General features: G+C 33.6%; 1 protein-coding gene across 1 annotated transcript; it reads left to right on the plus strand.

Annotated features, from left to right (window-relative positions):
* The first annotated feature begins 496 nt into the window (after positions 1-496).
* Positions 497-18,459, plus strand: LOC140044464 (8-demethyl-8-(2,3-dimethoxy-alpha-L-rhamnosyl)-tetracenomycin-C 4'-O-methyltransferase-like). Its single transcript, XM_072088982.1, has 6 exons — positions 497-625; positions 4,566-4,740; positions 8,978-9,069; positions 12,534-12,728; positions 13,347-13,492; positions 17,716-18,459. The coding sequence occupies exons 2-6, from the start codon at positions 4,602-4,604 to the stop codon at positions 17,822-17,824; spliced, it is 681 nt and encodes a 226-aa protein (XP_071945083.1). The 5' UTR covers positions 497-625; positions 4,566-4,601; the 3' UTR covers positions 17,825-18,459.
* Positions 18,460-20,487: the final 2,028 nt, after the last annotated feature.

Genomic DNA, 20,487 nt, shown 5'->3' on the forward strand with positions numbered 1-20,487 from the left:
TTTTGAACTATATAATATTTATAATATCTCCTTACAACATTTTATGTACAAAGGAATTTATTGAAATGTGTGACGTGAAATTATATGGCAACAATTTATTCAAATTGGAAACATTTTAAAACAGCTGTTTTTTATAGTGAATATTTCAAACGATAATTTGTAGAATACGAATGCCATTTCCAGTAAATGGCCGGCATCTCATCTGTGTGTGGCGGAATTATTATAAAAGGTGGCGAGGATAGAGAGACGGGACACGCCACACCCATAAGTAGCAGGCGGGCTATCAAGTGATAACGAGCTATTGGCACGGTGACGATGTATATGTTTCCTGTAGTAACGGAAGAGGCTAACAAAATCTGACTATCTTCCAAATTAAATGATTCATACATCAACCTTCCCCTATAATAAAAATGTTTAAAAAATCAGATCCGCATGTCGTTGCAGCAGGGAGTTACAAAGTTATACCTCCCTGATTGCAGAAATCAGTTGACTGCTTTTTTACTGTGCGAATCACGTCTTATTTACACGGTTACCGTACTAATAGTCACTTCAACGTAAAACTCAAATTATCTTTTCTACAATACAAGCTCTGCTACGAATCGGTACAAAAGAGAACGTAACACAGGTATTTCAAAGTTTTAATATAGTCTATTGTCCTTTAGTATAGGCTTCGGAAGTGAGCAACTTCATCAAGTTTATCGGCTAGGCTAGCGTTTCTTTACTACTAACATCATAGCTTGAGATCTCACAGCAAACAAGGAAGGTCAATTAATACGACTCTCTCCTCTTCTTCTTGGGTTGCATGCGTACGTACGTACCTCTAGCTAGCCGGTTGATAGTAAATGTGTAGTAGGAGGCCTGGATCGAAAGGATGTGTCAAAGATTGTGTTTATATACATTGATGAAATAATAATTATAGGCATATTATTATATAGTATTTTATTTGTTCACACGGTTTATACACAGATGAACACGCTGTAATTTTTGCCGTGTTCCGGGGAAAATTTTATTTTAAATGTAGTAAACTTTTGTTAAGGCTGAGCAAATAAACTGTATTTTTTTTAGTCGAGCGAGTGACATGTCATAGATAGACCCTAATATAGGCCTAGTTTTGTTTGTAAATTGTATTTTTGATGGGGCCTTACACTGGCGATATTATTTCCTGTTTTTTTAGGCTATTTAATTATTTAATAAATAAATAAATTACAGACTAGGCCTAGGCCTAGCCTTCTTCTAACTATATATTATTATAAAACAAGTTGTGTGTAGAATTTTCCCCACAGGCCCTTTTTTGTATACAATGTATACAATAATAGGCCTACTCATCATTCATATAATGATTGAGTTTATGAGGTTAAGAATTTTAACCAACAAAAGGTCGGATGAATATTATTAGATTATCTAGCTAGGCCTAGAGGGCCTAGATTATTAATATTACGATTAGATTTAAATACGGAGGTTAATTATTGATTTCTTGCATTGAAATTTGAAGAAAAAGAAATTGTTTAAACTATGAATGCTAATTTTGCTAGCATTATTAGCGTTAATGTTTAAGCCATCGGTTTTAAAATTATAACAAAAAGCATAATTATCTACTGTAGGCCTACAGTAGACTTGTACTCCTTTGTCGCAGCATGGATTATGGAACCGCAGAGACACTACACTATACAGACCGAGCACTTTTTAGTTGAACGAGAGGTCAAATAATACCCTAAGGACACATCCAATACGTACGTCACACAGGATGGACCTATACATTTATAGATTGATTATCACAGCTTGATTATCAACCACCTCGTCAACTACTACCAAGTATTGTTTTTTAGAGCGGAATCATGACTATTTTCACGTACTCGTAGTCGTAGCTAGACCTACAGCATATGCCTATTATATTATATTATCTTTTTTTTAAAATATACTGTATGTCGTGCCGGCAACAAGAAAACATACTGGTAGTGTGATTCGTGTAGATAGACGACAAGGAGCCTATACAAAATAACGAAACTTGGCGAATGAGTTACGACAACAAATTACATGATTGGCGTAGACCGTCAACCATGCCATATATTTTACATAATAATACTAATAATTATAACTAAAGAGTACTCCGAGGGTACACACCTCTGCCTACTGTATAATTCCCTTACATGAAATGTCCCCGGAAAATATATCTATTTTTTAACATTTTTGTGTGTAAATAGGCTAACTGCACACTACAAAGTTGTGGATGAGAGTGTGGTGTAATGGTTATGTATCCAGCCTCTCACAGTTGAGGTCGCTGGTTCAAGTCCCACTGAGTTTTTTTTTTGTGTTTTTTTTTCTTTTTTTTGTGGACCTTGATCTTTAACCCTGACCCTTCAAAATGTAAACACAATTATATAATGAGTCATTGATCATTGTGGCGAGTGAGTGGCCGAGCGGTTAAGACAGTGGAACCGTAATTACGTAGCCATAACATCGGCAAGGGTTCGAGGCTCACTCGCTCCATGGTTCTGGTGGTAGAACGAGTCTTCTCGGATAAGGACTATAAACCGTAGGTCCAGTGTACACATAGCTCATGCGCATTTTAAAGAACCTAGTACATCTTTCGAGACGTGTAGGGGGTTACCCCTGTGTACTAGTCCACACAAACACAGCCACTGTCACACACAGCCACTGTGCAAATTGGGACTGGACCGTTTTAGAGGTGTTTACCACCTGTTGGTCCAGATCCTTCACTAACTGAGTTAGTGAGAAGTCGAATAAATAAATAAATAAAATAAGTTTGTTGAGAATCGGATAAAAACTGTGGTCCTCTAGGCAGTAAAATAGTTTTTTGTTAGTTGTGACCTTGACCTATGACCTTTTCCCCTCCCAATCGAACTCGTCCAAGCTTTTGGGGCATAGATCATTGTGGCCAAATTTGGTGAAAATCGGATGGCCTCCAGGCTGTTCAGACACACACACAAACATACAGGAGTGAAAACATAACCTCCTTGGCGGAGGTAATAATAGGCCTATACGTGATAAACCTAGTTGTTATTTTTTATGACGTACCACCAGTACAGTATGCATTGAATTTTATCATCAATATCGAGCATAGCATAGCAATTAAATAAGAATTTACAATAAGCCGAGAGTAGATAATTCAATTCTGTCAAGGTCCACACACGATATCAATTTTGATTCTTTCTATCCCGGGTTCGATACCAATGACCTACTGCTTGAAAACCAATAGAGGCATCCGGAGATGCATGACTGATTTTGTTTAAATAACATATAAATAAAACTCCAAATAAGTAAGAGAGATGGAAGTCATGATTCGATGTTTCAATCTATGTGATCAATATCAACAGGAATTAAAATATGACGTCATAGGCAGACGATATGTACAACTATACAAAAGGTATTATGTAGGCCTACCAAATGAGGAATATCGAACCATGGTCTATTAATTATGATCCGACTTTTCCATTTTTTAGGCCTAGAGTTTATTTTGATGTATGTCTTATGGGCTATTATAGGATTTCCGAGTGTCCATTTAATGGAAGTACATACCGTAACGGTACCTCATTCTAAGTATACCAGAGGTCATTATTTTTAAAACAATAAGGTTTTTACTACTTTAAATCTGATTTGATCCCTTCATTCATGTAAGTAAGAAATCCGATTATACAATCCGAGATTTCGGATTATAAATGAAAATCCAATTAAAAGAAAGTTGAAAATCCCGTTTTATTTTACCGTTACCTTCAGTGCTTCTTATAAAAGTGATAACAAAAAGCGTTTTGTTTTACTGCACGACACGACCAATTCAATCGACAGGTAAATAAAATAAAGCCACACAATAATTGGCTTGGTTCCCACCCACACAACGCAACGACATGACGTAGTGGGCCGGCAGGCAGAGCGCGCAACGAATTCACACAGCAGCAGACAGTTCGGATAATCCATCGCTTATGATTGGTCAAATTACTTACGGTGCGCTTGCGTTGCGTCTAATAACCCATCCGTTATAGTCTATCGATTAATCAATACAGCGCCAGTGGTATAATACAGTTAAATCACAAAATTCACAGTAACTGGCCATCCCATATGTACTGAGAACAACAGCATGTATTCACGTCGGACACGCCATTGCTAACGGATTTAAAAAAAAAACTCGTTCTTTTAGACAAAATATATAAAATATTAAAAAAAAAAACCCCTGAACAAACGACCATTCATTAGGCTTACGTTATCTATTAAAATGAGAATGACTTTGGTAAAAAGCTTGACCCACGTATAATCTGTATCTATTCTAGGCGGAAAATCGCGTAGTAGCTTGACCCACGTATAATATGTATCTGTTCTAGGCGGAAAACCGTACCGCTGTTACCGCTCGTCTGTAGTGTACTGTAGTTTGTCTATGACAAAGTCAAAACGAGGCTCCTCCCATGTTAAATTCAGCTTAATGATTGGCTCTCACTTTATATGGCATTTCCCGTGTGTATCACAAATCTGTAATAGCCACATATCATCATAATTAGTGACCGTATGCTAGACGTGTAACAACAGTTCTTTCTCTGTTACATATTACTTTGAAGATTTAACAGAAAGAAGTAAAACTAAAATCTAACAAAATGTCAACCACCAAAGATAATACATGGGAAGACACGATGTGGGATTCATATAACTTTCTGATGAAATGCCCGGATGTGGATCGTCTTCGTAAAATTCTAGTACGACATGAGTTATTCCAAAAATCATTAACTGTTCCAGGTAAGTGCAATTTATGTTAATCTATGTTAATATATGTTATGTGCACGCACGCGCTCCCAATTTGACCCGTCACAATATCACGTCGTTGTTCCCATAGAGATATTTTCACTATACTCTAGTCTATGTTTGGTCGTCCTCATAGTACTGTACATATAACATCTTATAAAATATCTGAAACTTTGTGTTTTAAAATATGAATATAAACATTTATAAAAACTGTACATAAAGAAAAACAACACCAAACAGATTGTCTAGAGACAATGAATTCCTATAATCATATCGTTGCAACGAAAGGTGGTTTTAATATATACTTACAAAATGATAAATTGTCCTACTACAGTACTACTACTACTAGTAGATAAATCCTTGTCGGGCGAAAAAATCGTTAATGCAGTCGTTAAAAAGATTACGGCAAGACAACGATTTCTTTACCGACAAGCTTCTTTTTTAAATGAAAATGCAAGAAAAATTTTAAGCTATGCACTTATTCAATGTAACTTCGATTATGCATATTCATCGTGGTATTCTGCCACTACAAAGAAATGTAAAAATAAGTTACAAGTCATGCAAAACAATATGGTTAGATATAGTTTAAGTAAAGGACCAAGAACCCATATTGGACAGAAAGAGTTGAATAAACTAGGATTATTAAATGTCGAAGACAGAGTAACTCAAATTAAGTTAAATACAGTACATAAGATTTTAAATAATTTCGCTCCCTCGTATTTAAATGAATATTTTGATAAGGTGTGTGACCAACATAGCCATGGTACACGACAAAGTGAATTCAACTTCATTCCGCCAAAAGCATCTAAAGCTATCGATGGAACTTTTTATGCTACAGCCATTAATGACTGGAATAAATTACCAAACGACATAAAAAACACCATGAGTGTTGGGATATTTAGAAAACTGGTTAAAGAATACTTAACGAACAAAAGAGAAAACCGGTAAATAAGGATAAAATAATTTAAAATCACAATACAATACTACAGGACCCCAACGGAAATAAACATAGGTAATTGGTTTTTTTGGGCTATCCTGGTCGAAATCAACTTAACTGTTTTATTCTCATGTTCATAACTTTATTCTGCTGCTCTCTTTTTAACTGAACGCTTTTTAATATTCTTTTGTCTTTTTATAACTTGTTTTTTTTATGACTTTTTTAAACTATGGTACTGAACGATATTCTGTTTTAATGCTGTATTTTATGCCATTTTTAACTATTTTTAAGCCATTTTTTAACCTTCATTTTAGACTTTTGCATTGTTTTTTGATTGTTTATAACATTTTTTCCTTATTTTTAATTGTGTCAAGTTTTAACTTTTTGTATTGTATGTAACATTGTTATGTAATCATGTATTGTATGTTGATTTTGACCGAATAAATGAATGAATGAATAGTAGTACTAGACCTCTTAATACAATGTAGTAATTACAGTGATGTATAGCTTAATTCATGGAGGTATACACTTAATTTTATAGCTCCATGATTTAATCACAGTACGAATCCCTGCCCACCAGGAAGGAAGTTGAATTACAATACAACTCCCTTCGCTAGCCTTAGGTTTTCAGATATCAGAAAGGGGCGTGTCCAAGACGACGCGTTAAATAAATGCCATTTCTTCTAACCTTTGATTGGGAATGTTTATAAAAGATCAAACCATTTGGAATTATATTTCCTTAGTTGTTTAGACAACTCATCTTGAATATCATACGATTTAATGTGTACTAATAATAGACTCGGGGTCGAAAAAAACTTGTTTTGTTGTAGACTGTCTTTCTTGTCTGGCAAACTATTATTACCTCCACGTTTACAACTATACACTTTTGGTCAGCATTTCCGATAATCAGCATCCTTCCGTGCATCCATGCTGGTAAATTTTTTTAGATTTTATGTAGGCCTAACTATGATTTTTTCTGGCTGTTTCACTTTATCGTTTTGATTTAGCTTTTCGCTTTTTTTTGTATCTCTATTGAGATCCATCCACTGATTTTCAGTAATTTGCCTTTGGATTTATGATTCAAAATATTTTTTTTTTATTTCATAAGCATCCAACAGCGTGTGACTCGCCAATTACAGGATGGATAGACTATTTTATAATTTATCGTGCTTTTATAAAGTAAGTCTCATTTGAGGCTTATGTGTTCAACAGAGTCGTGAGTTATACAACTCTGGCACTAATATTTAGGATTGAACCCTGGACCCTAGGATTGGAAGGCAAGCACATTACAGCAAGCCACAGCTCCATTAATTCATTTTATATTTTATTCAAATTATAAAATCTCAGAATGAAAAGCCAACAACCGAACTAGGAACTTTCTACCTGATATGCACAGGGAGTTGGATTATTTTACGACTCCCTGGTCCTAACCATTTTAATAGACCACTGGGGCGTTCATGTTCAAATTCGATTTGAGCGACACCCTCGGCGTGTCGTACGCATATATAGGTGATTGACAGACAATATGAAAGTTATGTTACTAAATAATATAATTGTGATAACTGCTACAGTACAAGGTTGACAATTACAATCGATTTTAATCAAACAGCCGTTTGACTGTTAAATGAACAATATAGCAGGGATGATTTTCATTCATCATTTATGAACGAACCATTGTGAATAATATTAACAACAATAATAATAATAATAATAAATACTGTAGTATAATTTTTTTAATTCGCAATCATTCATAAAAGGTCAATCATTCATAAAAGGTCAAGACTCTTTGTGTAAATATAGATTAGTATTCGTGCGAGTTGTATTGTTCTGTAGCGTATTATTGTATATTTTACAATTATTATTACTATTTTTTCAAATTACTTCGATTTATTATTTATTTAATTCAAATTATATTCCTTGATCGCACTCACTCACCTCAAAAGAAAAGGCCCGCAAAAAGGTTTCAACATAATCGCTTTCCTTATAATGAATTGAACTGGTTAATGCCAGAATCTTATGAAATATGAAATGCAGAATGAATTTTTACCTAAAGTAAAAGTAAAATAAAATGAATTGTTAGTTTCACGTCCCGTCACGATTTTATTAGTTTACTATTTTATTGTATTTTACTAATACGTCAAAATCGTGATCCCTTTCTTCTCATTTTGCTCATGGCAGAGGTTGCAACTCTTTGGTTAATTGAAAATACAATATAGATCCCGGATGTGAAACGAAATTCCGTATCCGGTACTCTGATTTATCAGGGAGTAGTCCTGGATTAATGCAATAAATGCAAATTTAAATTAATTACTATCTACTTTGCCACTCTTTGATAAAGGTACCTGTATATATGTTGCATTTGTTATGTTATAATCTTATTTTCTGTTATATTTATATTTACCCTAGTTTTTGTTTGATGATAAAAGTCTGACATGATTTTCCGAAAAAACTATAATACATCTGAAAGAGTGAAATTAGAGTGTAAATTCACTCTTTCCTGGTTCAACAACAACAACAACAACACATTAATTTATAATCTTTATGGAAAACACGATATGTTCTTCCAAGTTAGCTCAGTGTTGTCTTTTAAATTGTTTTTTTTTTCAACTTTTCGGCGTCGTTTTCATTTCTGTTTTGTTTATTTTTTTTCGCATTCCGAATATTCCGAAATTGGTGGTTGTTGTTTTTTGTTTGTTATTTGGATGCGCTTTTATAAAAAAAAGAATGGCGCTTTCGTAAATGTGAAATTACCACTACAACTTGTTGTTATTAGTATTATTAGGCCTAATCAAAGCAAAACGAGATGATGAAAAATGGCAAAACGCTTTCTACTTTCAGGAGGTTTATGTGGTTAAAGTTATAAGCTGGAAATTTATCAAACTTTACTTACTTTCACCTTACTTTAAAACAAATTATAGGAGTGTCCAGTGTATTAGGTACCCCTTTTAGTGGCTCCAATGGACCATATAACATTGTATTTGATGACTCCTATATAAACAGGATAACTTAATGACTAGTGCTGATTTTGCAATTTTTGTCTAAAAACTAAATAGGGCCAGTGGAGTGGAAGCTTTGTACTGTATTTGAAAACAATATTTTTAGTCTAAGTAATAATGAAAACTTAATGACGTCTTTGGCTACTTGTTATTGATTGTTTGACGGTCAGCGCGTAAGCCCACTTCAGCGCGTAAGCCCGGGTCACAGCTAACAAAGTACAACATTATTTGCATTTCATTGAACAAGAATTAATTAAGAACAAAGGTATAACAAATATTATTTTTTTATTCACAACAGGCGATATTGTGGAATGTGGTGTATTTAAGGGTACCGGATTAATGCAATTCCTGAAGATGCGACAAATGCATATGCCAGGCTCTATGAAGAAGGTTTGTTACTTCGTCATTCAAACACATACAATCATCATATCATAGTATAAAGTTTCTTGTCCCCTTATCAGCAGATAAGTTTCCGTTTGATATTTTAATTTTAAAAAATGGTTTTCATGTAGGCCTACATTTTGTATATTCGCAATCAATCTGAATTCGATTCGCGCGAATGTCTTATCGCTAATGGAAAACAAGCTGTTTTATATAAAGTAAAATTAATAATAAAACTAGGTGTAATAACTAAAAGTTACCACATAACAACAATACACCAAAAACCTTGAATATAATTCCCCATGCATAAACTATTTGGAGCACACAAAAGAGAAAATAACTATTTGCCGATGAAGACACACACCCACAATCCTAATTCCACTTGACAATCAGTCGACGGTTCGTGGTTGGTTGCGGTTGAGTAAAGACGCACAAATCCTAATTCCACTTGACAATCAGTCGACGGTTCGTGGTTGGTTGCGGTTGAGTAAAGACTCACAAATCCGAATTACGACTTTGCTTTTGTTTTAAATTCTTGTTCCCATTAGCAGCACAAGGACGTAAGGCAAAGATTTAACCAATCACGGTCGAGGGATTATAAAGAGTGTTTGCATTGATCCAAGCTAAAGGCCGTGATGTTGTGAAGCCAATTCGTTCTTTTGCTGATCTTGAAAACATTTAACTCTTATTTTACACATACATGGAACTGTTTAGATCCATTTGATTTTTTCAAGAACATATTTTGTTTGCATAAACTCTTAATTTTTGAAATTATTATTAATTTATTTACCTTACATTTAAAGTGTTTCCTCAACTTGTTTATTCATAATTTCTTTTTCTGAATTTCCTAATTCATTATTGAAATATTGTTCTCGTTTATACTTTTTCAACATTAATAAGACATTTTTTATATATATATATATATTTTTTTTTTATTTTTTTTTTCAAGAAAAAAAAATGTGTAGGCACTTTTTATCTCTATGGAGACTGATCTCTGGTATTCCACTTGGTACTTTTATTTTTCTCATTAACCTGTCCCCAGTTTATCTGGTTTTGTTTTTGTGTTGGATTTTTACTTGTTTATATGTCATTTTCTTCCCAAATGAACCCCTGTACCGAAACATTTCCTAACCAAGATCGATTAAATAATTTAATTTTCAACCCATACGCAGACTATGATAAACATGTTCATGACTTTGACCCTGATACCAATTTCCTCTCTTCCTCTATCCAGCTCAATTGTAAGTACTATCAACCTGACCAACTAACCAACTTAATTGGAGAGCTCAGTAACGTGAAACACTTTTCTTCCTTGCATATTAATTCTAGAAGTTTACTTCATAACATTGATTCTTTCAAATTATTTTTAACCAATGTAAATTATGATTTCGATATAATTGCAGTCTCGGAAACCTGGTTGAAAGATGATAATCCATTAACCAATATCTCCAGTTATTCTTTCATTTCAAAAAACAGACTTGGGCGGGCTGGTGGAGGTGTAGGGCTGTATGTTCGAAATAACAATGTGTTCAAAGAGAGAACTGATCTTTTCCTAGACCCCTCCCTATGCGACTCCCTTTTTATTGAACTTGAACTTGAATCCAATCAAAACATTATTGTTGGTGTAATCTATAGGGCACCATCTCTTGATACGAATGCTTTTATTGACGCTTTTGATCTCCTGTTAAATAATCTAGCAAAAACCAACAAAAAAATTTACTTATTAGGTGATTTTAACATTGACCTACTTAAACATCAGTCCGATAATCAATCCAACAATTTTGTTAACTCTGTCTTTAGTAATTTCCTTTTACCCTTAATCAATAGACCAACTCGTATTACCCGAACGTCAGCAACATTAATTGACAACATATTATCTAATCAAATTGAATCATCAAGTCTATCTGGACTTTTCTATAGTGACATTAGTGATCATTTGCCCATTTTTAACATTACACCCTTATCAAATATACCAAACCGTCCCAAAAACTATGTAAGCCCTAATCATACCTACAGAAAATTTAACGAAACAAATATTTCAAACATAAACAACGATTTGTCTAACATGAATTGGACTGGTGTTTATGGTACGGATGATCCTAATTTATTTATTTATTTTTTTTATTTATTACGGTATATATAAAATTACAAAAACAATAGCACATAGCTAATAAAGTTTGTATTACAATAAAAAATATTGAAATGAAATCTATAAAAACTACAATAATAAATTTGGAATATACAATTACAAAATTTCACAATATTGCTTTACTTTCATTTGAAACTGAATTCAAACGACTGTATGATAAACATTTTCCAATTCAAGAGCAGTCTGCAGGGAAAAAAAAAATAAAGACCTGGATGACGGATGAACTCTTAAATTCAATAAAGCATAAACAAAAACTGTATTCCAAATCCCTCCGCTATCCGAATGACAAAAACATAAATGAATATAAGCAATTCCGTAAGGAATGTTGCCCCTCTTATTTTAATAATTTTTACTGTTAATTTTTATTTTCTATGAAAGACAAGAGAAATAAATGTTACTTTGATTGATTGATTGATTGATAAAGCTGTCTCTTGTCTTTGGTCAAATTGCTTGCGTTGCGTCTACGTCATTGCGTTGCGTCTACGTTGCGTTTTTCCGGAATACATCACATTTATATCATATGTATCGTAGATCAATACATAAAATCTCACATGATACAGACCAAATATTCATTGTAGCATGTGGCGATACTAGCACTAAGAATCGAGTACGTATTTTGGAGTAACCTGTCGTAAAAACCTTTCGTATTTTACGACAGACTTAATTACAAAATACGAAAGCTAATTTTAGAAAATCGACAATAGACGGTTGTTACAAAATACGTTTATTGCACAAAATACGACAGTTTGAATAATCAATCGCTCACTCGCGTTGCGTCTACTGCCGCCTTGCGTTGCGTCTACGACTGCCTTGCGTTGCGTCTACGACTGCCTTGCGTTGCGTCTGCGACTGCCTTGCGTTGCGTCTACGACTGCCTTGCGTTGCGTCTATGACTGCCTTGCGTTGCGTCTACGACTGCCTTGGGTGGCGTCTACGGCTGCCTTGCGTTGCGTCTACGACTGCCTTGCGTTGCGTCTACGACTGCCTTGGGTGGCGTCTACGGCTGCCTTGCGTTGCGTCTACGACTGCCTTGCGTGGCGTCTACGGCTGCCTTGCGTTGCCTATCGGGAACCAAGCAAGTACAGGCTAGGTCAACTCAGACAGCGTCGTACTGTACCACGAATCGTCTCATCGGGAGAAAATTAGACATGTTTCTCGCGACGAGCTAACGCCCGGCGCTATCTCAAGACGACTCGTCTCGTCGGGATTCAACGCAGCAGACAGCACCGACGAGTCAAGACGTTTCGTCGGGCCTCGTCGTACGATGCTGTTTTTGACCATAAATCAACTATAGTTTAACTATACTCCATTCATATTTCCACAGGTAATTGGATTTGATTTATTTACTTCACAACCTAAATTAGAAGGAAACGATGATGTACAAATGAGCAAACTATTTACGAGTAGCAACTTCAAAGGGATACAACCCGAAGATTTACAAAATCAAGCCAAGATGATTTGCGGCGACAACTCGCTGTTTGAACTTGTAGCTGGTGACGTATGTACGTCTTGTTCACAGGTATAGTACCATCGTCTGGCAATTCATTCGTCACGCTCTGTCTACACTATCAAACTAGTTTGACAAAAAACAATGATGAAATCATGTCACTACCATATTTGGGCATAAACACACTTTTTTTGTCAAATTAATTTGATAGTGTAGACAGAGCTTTACACAAAGTTCCTGTGTCATTCAGGCTTAGCTATTTAGCCGGGTACGTTGGTTTCATAGGGTAAAGAGTTAACTTTGGTGGGTCAGAACCGACTTACCCTGGTAAATAAATAAGCCTGAATATGCCTAAAGGGCAATTTAAGGCCAATTTACGGTAACGGTAAGCACAAAAAAAAACGCGTAGCTTACCCTATCCCACGTATAACCTGTATCTATCTTGAGCGGAAACCACCCGTCTGCTTCGCGTAGTGTGTGAATGGTCATAATGATAGATTCTGTATTTTGTATTACCGTTTCTTTACTACCGTTCTTTGTAAATTGGCCTTAAACATAATAATTACCGGTACGACACATTCAGGGCATAATACGGAGGTCTCCATGCCGTGCGTAAGGAGCGTATGTTTAATATAAAATTACGTTAATTTATGTTGTAAATTATAAATAAATTAAATTTTTTTTTCACAGTATGTAGAAAACAATCCGGGATTTAGAATATCATTCCTACACATGGATTTGGACGTGGGACCGCCAACACTAGAAGCATTAAAAGCATTGTGGCCACGAATTGTAAGGGGCGGAATTGTCGTATTCGATGAATATGCTATTTCAAGGTAGGTTGTTGAGGCTGATTTTATGGGGCGCCGTTTGGGACCAATTTATTATTTAAACATCCGATCGGCACCCCGTATATTTCTCTGCTGTATTTCCACATTAAAGCTTGGTTGCCACTAGGACGCAACGCAAGGACGTAGACACAACGCAAGCGAGTTGACTAACTAATGACAAGCGTGTGTTGCGTCTCTAGTGGGAACCACGCGCATAATGGGGCGCCGTTTGGGACGCTGTTAATTGTTGAAATAGTAGAAAGTCATAAGTACTTGGGATTAATAATTGATAATAAACTAAATTGGGAGAGCAACACTAAAGAACTCCGTACCAAGGCTAATAAGAGAATGTACTTTATATACAAAATGAAACGGTTTAATGTTAGTTCTCATCTCATTCATATGTTTTATTCCTCTGTTGTTCAATCAATCATTTCTTATTGTATTATTGTTTGGTTTTCTCATATCAATGTAAATAGTAAAAGTCAAATTCAGAGATTAGTAAACAAGGCCAGCAGAGTTATCGGTGTAGAAGTGAAATCTTTAGATGAAATGTTTAATACATTCATACTTAAGAAATTTGACACAATTATGCAAGACCCATCACACCCATTACATTCAGACATCATTATAAGTCGATCAGGAAGGGTTAGACTGACACAGGAAAAAATATCCACAAACCGTTTCAGATTTTCACCAATGTACATAGCATGCAATTTATTTAACAAAAACTTTTCAAGATAGTCACTTGTATCATTTGTATTTATTTATATTGTTATCACATCGTATTATTTATTCTACTCAGGTACAAAACATATCTCGAAATTGTTAACAATTTTGACAATAAAGTTATCTTGTATCTTGTATCTTGTTGTATGTCAACATCCGGACGGCGCCCCGTATGTTTAACTAATTAATTCGATATTTCTCTGCCGTATTTCCTGTGTCAAGTATCAGCATATTCCATGTGATGACGTAGGCTATAGCGGAAATTGTCTGATATAATAATAATAATTTTTTTGGAAAACGCGTTTTGAACAGCGGCACACATAATAATGGTGCATCCTTAAAACAATTAAACATACAATATAAAAAATATGAGTATAAAAATAAAGATAGACTAGATTAAAACAGATAATACTCAGATAAAACGGAAGTTCGATAAAACCAAATTAAAAATAAACTGTAATACTAAAACCAATTAAATGCAACCCACATAAGCTTGGACACTAAATTAGCATATCAATTAGTATATGAACAAAGGAATATACAGTACTTAGAATCTATGTTAAGATATACACATTCTTGATACACAGTGTCTACCAGCAAAAATAATAAGGAACAATAGGAACCCAAATTAGGGACATCAATAAACAGGAAAGCATAGATTAAATTATTTCAGCTGTGGTGAATTATTTGATGACTGTAAACAGAATTAAGATAACTAAACCAACTTACATACAATAAAAAATTTAAAAAAATCATTCGATAATGTTATACTTTATACGTTGTCTAAAGGCCCATGCTTTCTTAAGATATGATTTGCAGAATTTATCAAGAATGTCATGGGCTTTGTTTACCATATTAATCGACATTGTTGGAATGAGAACAGAACAATCACCACCAAGTATAATCATTAAGATAACCTCTGAATTATTTAACTGGAGTGAATTCCATAGATCTGAAAGACCAGAATCATTAAGGTTTTGTTCCAAGCATTCAAATTCTGAAATTCGCACTTCTTGTAGTACTTTACAATTTAACATAAAATGATATAAATCTTCAGGTTCATCCTTACATAACATACAATTACCAGTATTATTCATATCCCATTTACTTAATCTACTTTCAAGTTGAAGAGTATTTGACCTTGCCTTAAATTTCAATTGAGCACCATGAAAATCAGTTTTAACAGTAAGATAATTTTCTAACTCAGGCATTTTTTTAAATTTAACATAAAGTGATAATGATGGTTTGGTACAGCTTTTATTAAACCAATCCAATTCATACATTTGACGATTAACACACTTAAAAGATTTAAACCATGCTGAATCTATAGGTATGTTATTTGAAAATACATGATTAAATCCAGTATTATTCAGAATACTTTTAATTGAGTTTAACCATCGCCATTTTATATTAACATTATTGTCATGCAAGGTAAATAATGCATGCAACAGCAGCTTTGGCCAACGATGGGCTTCTAAGTTGATAAGCCTGTCAAAATATTTAATTTTTATTTCATTATGGGTATTTTCAATGCAGTAAGCAAATACTTAACTCTATACTACATACCGGTCCCCTACTTTGGAACTCTCTTAATCCGTCAATAACTAATAGCAAAACAAATAATACTCTAAAAATAAACTACAAATCTTATCTAATATCAAAATATAAAGTAAATTAATTATTTTGATCATATTAATAACTTATAATTAAATTTAATTAGGCAAATCATATAAATACAGTTTGTCCTTCCTGTCGTCCTTGTCGTGTTTGTATCGTCGTACATGTCCGTCTCTGTCTGTCAGTAGCGTACCATCACTTTGCTTATTATTATTATTTTTAACTTTTTTATTCTTTCTGGTGGATCCAGGCTTAAAGCCCCTTGGGGTTTAAATGGTATTCTCCAGGCATAATGCAACTATTATTTACTTAATTTCCAACCACTTGTATCTTTTATATTTTGTATATGTTTGCATTATGTGAATAAATTTGAACTTGAACTTGAACTTGAACTTGAACTATCCCATCCTAAGTCACCCAACAGAGCCAATGATGGCGTGTTCCAGTGTCAATTCGGTCTGAAACTAACTTTGATAGCTACTTTAAGCGTAAACTAAAACGTTTCTTTTCCAACAAGTTTATGGATTAAATTTCGCTGTACAAAGCTTTTGATAATATAGCGTTATATCAAATTTGCAATGTAATGTATACGGTTTGCCAATACCACACACTATCCACAATGTTATTGTAATTAAATGTACAATATAGCTATTAAATAATGAAATGATTAAGAACCAAGCAATTACCATCAGAAACTAATTATTTATTTATAAAATAATTTTATTGATTTTTAAGTACTGTAGACCTACTGCTATTGAAACACCGCGTATAATATATGTATAATGTATGTATCAATAATTATTAGTTCTTGCCATCATTAGATAATATTTCATTTTACCCATTATTATGGCTAAAAACTTGTTTTTAAATAAAAAATAAACATATCATTAATTTGTAAAAGACAAAATATTCTTTTAATTTTTCGAAGAGTTTTAATTTTATTTCTTAGGGCAACATTCTTCATTTAATTTCATTTAGTAATTAAATTGAATTTTTTTTTATCTTTTGTGGTTTTTTAATTAAATTGAAATTTAAACAAAATAAATTGTTTCGGCATGCATGTAGACGTTACTGTCAATTACTGGAACATTTGATTATTTAGAATTAAATGATTTCGAACATGTTTCTAATGGTAGCTAGTGGCAGGAAACTCTTTGTACATCTAAGGATATATTAATTCGGTTATAATATTATCACAATTTCCTATCTCTGTTTGAGTAATTCGTTCGTTCGTTTTCAGTGCTCATTTTGTATAACAGACAAAGGGACGTTTTTGGCGGAAGAAGAATGTTTAATTGTTGTTGTTGTTGTTGAATATGCCATTTTAATGTCACACAATAGATATAATTTGACTAAAAATTGGATCGAAAAAATATATATATACTGTAAATGTAATTTAAAGAAAAACATATTAAAATGTATTGATTTTTGGTTGAATTTAACTGTTTTTTGGGTTTTGCTGTTTTTTTTCCATACAAGTGTTTAACTTTATTAAAACTTAAAAACTGCCTATTCAAAGTCTGGAAGAAGAAGATTCTTTGTTTTATATTTTTGAGGTAACCATAAAACATTTGTTACTACTATTATTGAGATAATAAATACAAATTATATTTTAATTTGTCGCACGCATATTACACTCGAGGTAACAGCCGCATTCTGGGTCTAAACATTAGCTGGTCCTCGCGTGCCGCACACATAATTACACTCAAGTCCTCGCGTGTCGCACGCATATTACACTATGATGTAACAGCCGCATTCTGGGTCTAAACATTAGCTTCTCGCGTGTCGCACGCATATAACATTCGAGGTAATATCAATGAGTTTTATACTGTAGGAGGCCTAAATAAAATAATTTGTAACTAATTCAATATTTTTTATTGCAGATGGTCTGAAAGTCAAGCAGTAGATGAATTTCTAAAAGATATGCCTGATCAAGTATTACAGACTATTCCATGGGCAAAGTCTCCAACCGCTTACTTGATTAAGAAATAAACAAATATACATCGAAAGTCAAAGCAAATTGTTAAATTTTTAACTTTTTAACTAATTGTATTACTTTTAAATATGAGCAAATAACGTGTTTGTATAAATAAACATGAACTTAACCCCCGAAATCGCGACCCCTTTCATTTAAACAAGGTTGGTAAACAGAGAGGCTGAAATTTGGAACGTTGGGGAATGGGATTCGTTCTTTCCCCTCCGCATCGCAAGGAAATACACAATTTAACGTAAGCCAAGGATCATACTAGCTGTAAGGTCAAATCACGGACCTATAAATGTATAGGTCCATGGTCAAATCAAGCTTGGTTCTTACATGGACGTAACGCAAGTGATTTGACCAATCATAAGCGATGGATAATCCAAACTGCTTGCGATTGGCCAACTTGCGTTGGGTCTCTAGTGGGAACCACGCTAGCTTTATACCTGTGTTGCGCGTACGACGTCCTTGCGTCGTGTCATACTCCACACAACGAGTGTGAGAACATTGGTATTGTATTATTTTATTTTTTATTTTATTCAGTCAAAACCAACAGCGATAAATACCGCCACTAACAGGTTTGAAACATAAAACAATACATCAAAAACGGTTAACAATAAAATACAGATAATATATATATATATATATATATATATATATATATTATAACATAGATCGGCATGCCATAAACCATTTCAATTTAAAATTTATATTAGTGCAACAATGTACTATTCACACACAAGCATTCTGTGTTTGTAGAATAAACGATACCTGAGCAATAATTAGATTGGTGGTGGGAAGGTGGTTGTATAAATGTGAGAAAATCAATACCGATTAAAATATTTATAATTATTTTGAAATTAATATTCGTATGCAAATCAGTGGTGTAGATGGGTTGATGTCCGTTAAAGATATATCAGACCATGATATGATATATAAAGACCATGATATGATATATAAAGACCATGATATGATATATAAAGACCATGATATGATATATAAAGACCATGATATGATATATAAAGACCATGATATGATATATAAAGACCATGATATGATATATAAAGACCATGGAGGTATAGTATATAATACCTCTATGACAAAGACCATGAGCAAAATTGGTTTAATTTTGTTGTTGAAAATGTTATTTATGGTCACACGACAATAGATTCACTTTGACTAAAAATTGGATGGAAACGACAAATATTTACGTGTAAAAAACTGTACTTTAACGCTTAGTAAAATGTATTGATTTTGGGATGAGTTTAACTGTTTATTTTGTCTGTTTATATCTGAAAACATAATTTGTTTTTTTATGTGTTACGTTACGTTAACGTTATTAAAACTACAAGAAAGACCAATATAAAGTGTGAGTTTGCTTAATGTTCATGGTATTCGGGAGACAATACACATCTTTATTTAATCATATAACAAAATACATTGCAGCATAACACGCTCTGAATTGTAGTATTGTACTATTATAGACAAATTACACAAACTAGATGGCACGCTCGCTTTTTTGGGACACTAAACAAAAACGGAAGTGTCCCCCTAATTGGGGTATTCAGAAATAGAGACAACAAAACCAATACTGGATTCCATAAAGGACAATTAATTTATGTGGATTAAAGAAATTAGGGAGAAATGGAAATGTATGTACGGGAATTGGGCGACACGTGGTGGTGGTGATGGAACCGCAGTAATAAAGTTGATTGTATTTATATATTATAAGAACCAAACTAAATAAATAGACCTAGACATTCTGCGAAATGAAAATCGGAAATGCAAGCTCCTATAAAGTGTAAAATTAAACTGTAGTCTACCTAAATATTTAGGGCAAATCATCGGTTGTGGTGTTGAAATTCCTGTAAACATTAATTGTGTGAACCAAACTGGGTCGAATTTCTGTCATGAGTACTGATTTGTTGGCCTGTGATTTATGACGCCTAAGGGATCTATCTAGACTTATTTTTTAGAATAATGTACGTACCTGTCAGATACAATTGTCTTGTGTCGTATAATAAATAAGTACTGTAATAGTTACTGAAGTTACTATTACAATCTCGTCAATGAAAACACGAAAATGTATATGCACTTACTTATGAAAACGTATACAGTATTATACTCAGTTATTGAAACAGTAGGTTTAAAAAAGTTTCGTTTGTCTGTAAAATGATGTAATCAAGCTGTTTACATGAGTCTTAATTTATAAGCACATCAATAATAAAATAGTTTATCTATCCTGTAATTGGCGAGATTATGGTCGCTGTTGAATGAAATAAAGCCAATCGGTATCATATTTGTACAGAAACGTTTTCGCGGCCGAAGGGTGTAACCTAAATTCGTTGTATTATCGTCAAGAACTAACTGTAACTAAACTTACATAGAAAGTAGGGTATCATAAATTTGGCCTTAGCACTCGGGGGAGTGGCTAAGATGAAGTCCGTGGGACTACTAAATATAAATTGTAATGAACCTCGAGGGACATAAATAGGAATATTTCATGTTTCATTATCAATGTATAATAAATGGAAACTGTTTACCGATTCAAATAATAGAAATTGGTTTTTAACATTTTCCGAACCTATTGCAAGTTTATTCTCAAAGGGCCCATATATTTACCTACCGTATGTGTTAAACCAAGGGCTCATAAATTTACCTACAGTACTTGTGTTAA

This window comes from Antedon mediterranea, chromosome 3 (genome assembly GCF_964355755.1).
Source record: "Antedon mediterranea chromosome 3, ecAntMedi1.1, whole genome shotgun sequence".
NCBI lineage: Eukaryota > Metazoa > Echinodermata > Crinoidea > Comatulida > Antedonidae > Antedon > Antedon mediterranea.

Bases quoted from the DNA above. Each gene is read 5' to 3' on its own strand.
- LOC140044464 (XM_072088982.1), top strand. From the start codon at position 4,602: ATGTCAACCACCAAAGATAATACATGGGAAGACACGATGTGGGATTCA. The intron at 4,741-8,977 runs GTAAGTGCAATT...TATTCACAACAG, and splicing joins AAAATCATTAACTGTTCCAG to GCGATATTGTGGAATGTGGT. The intron at 9,070-12,533 runs GTTTGTTACTTC...ATATTTCCACAG, and splicing joins TGCCAGGCTCTATGAAGAAG to GTAATTGGATTTGATTTATT.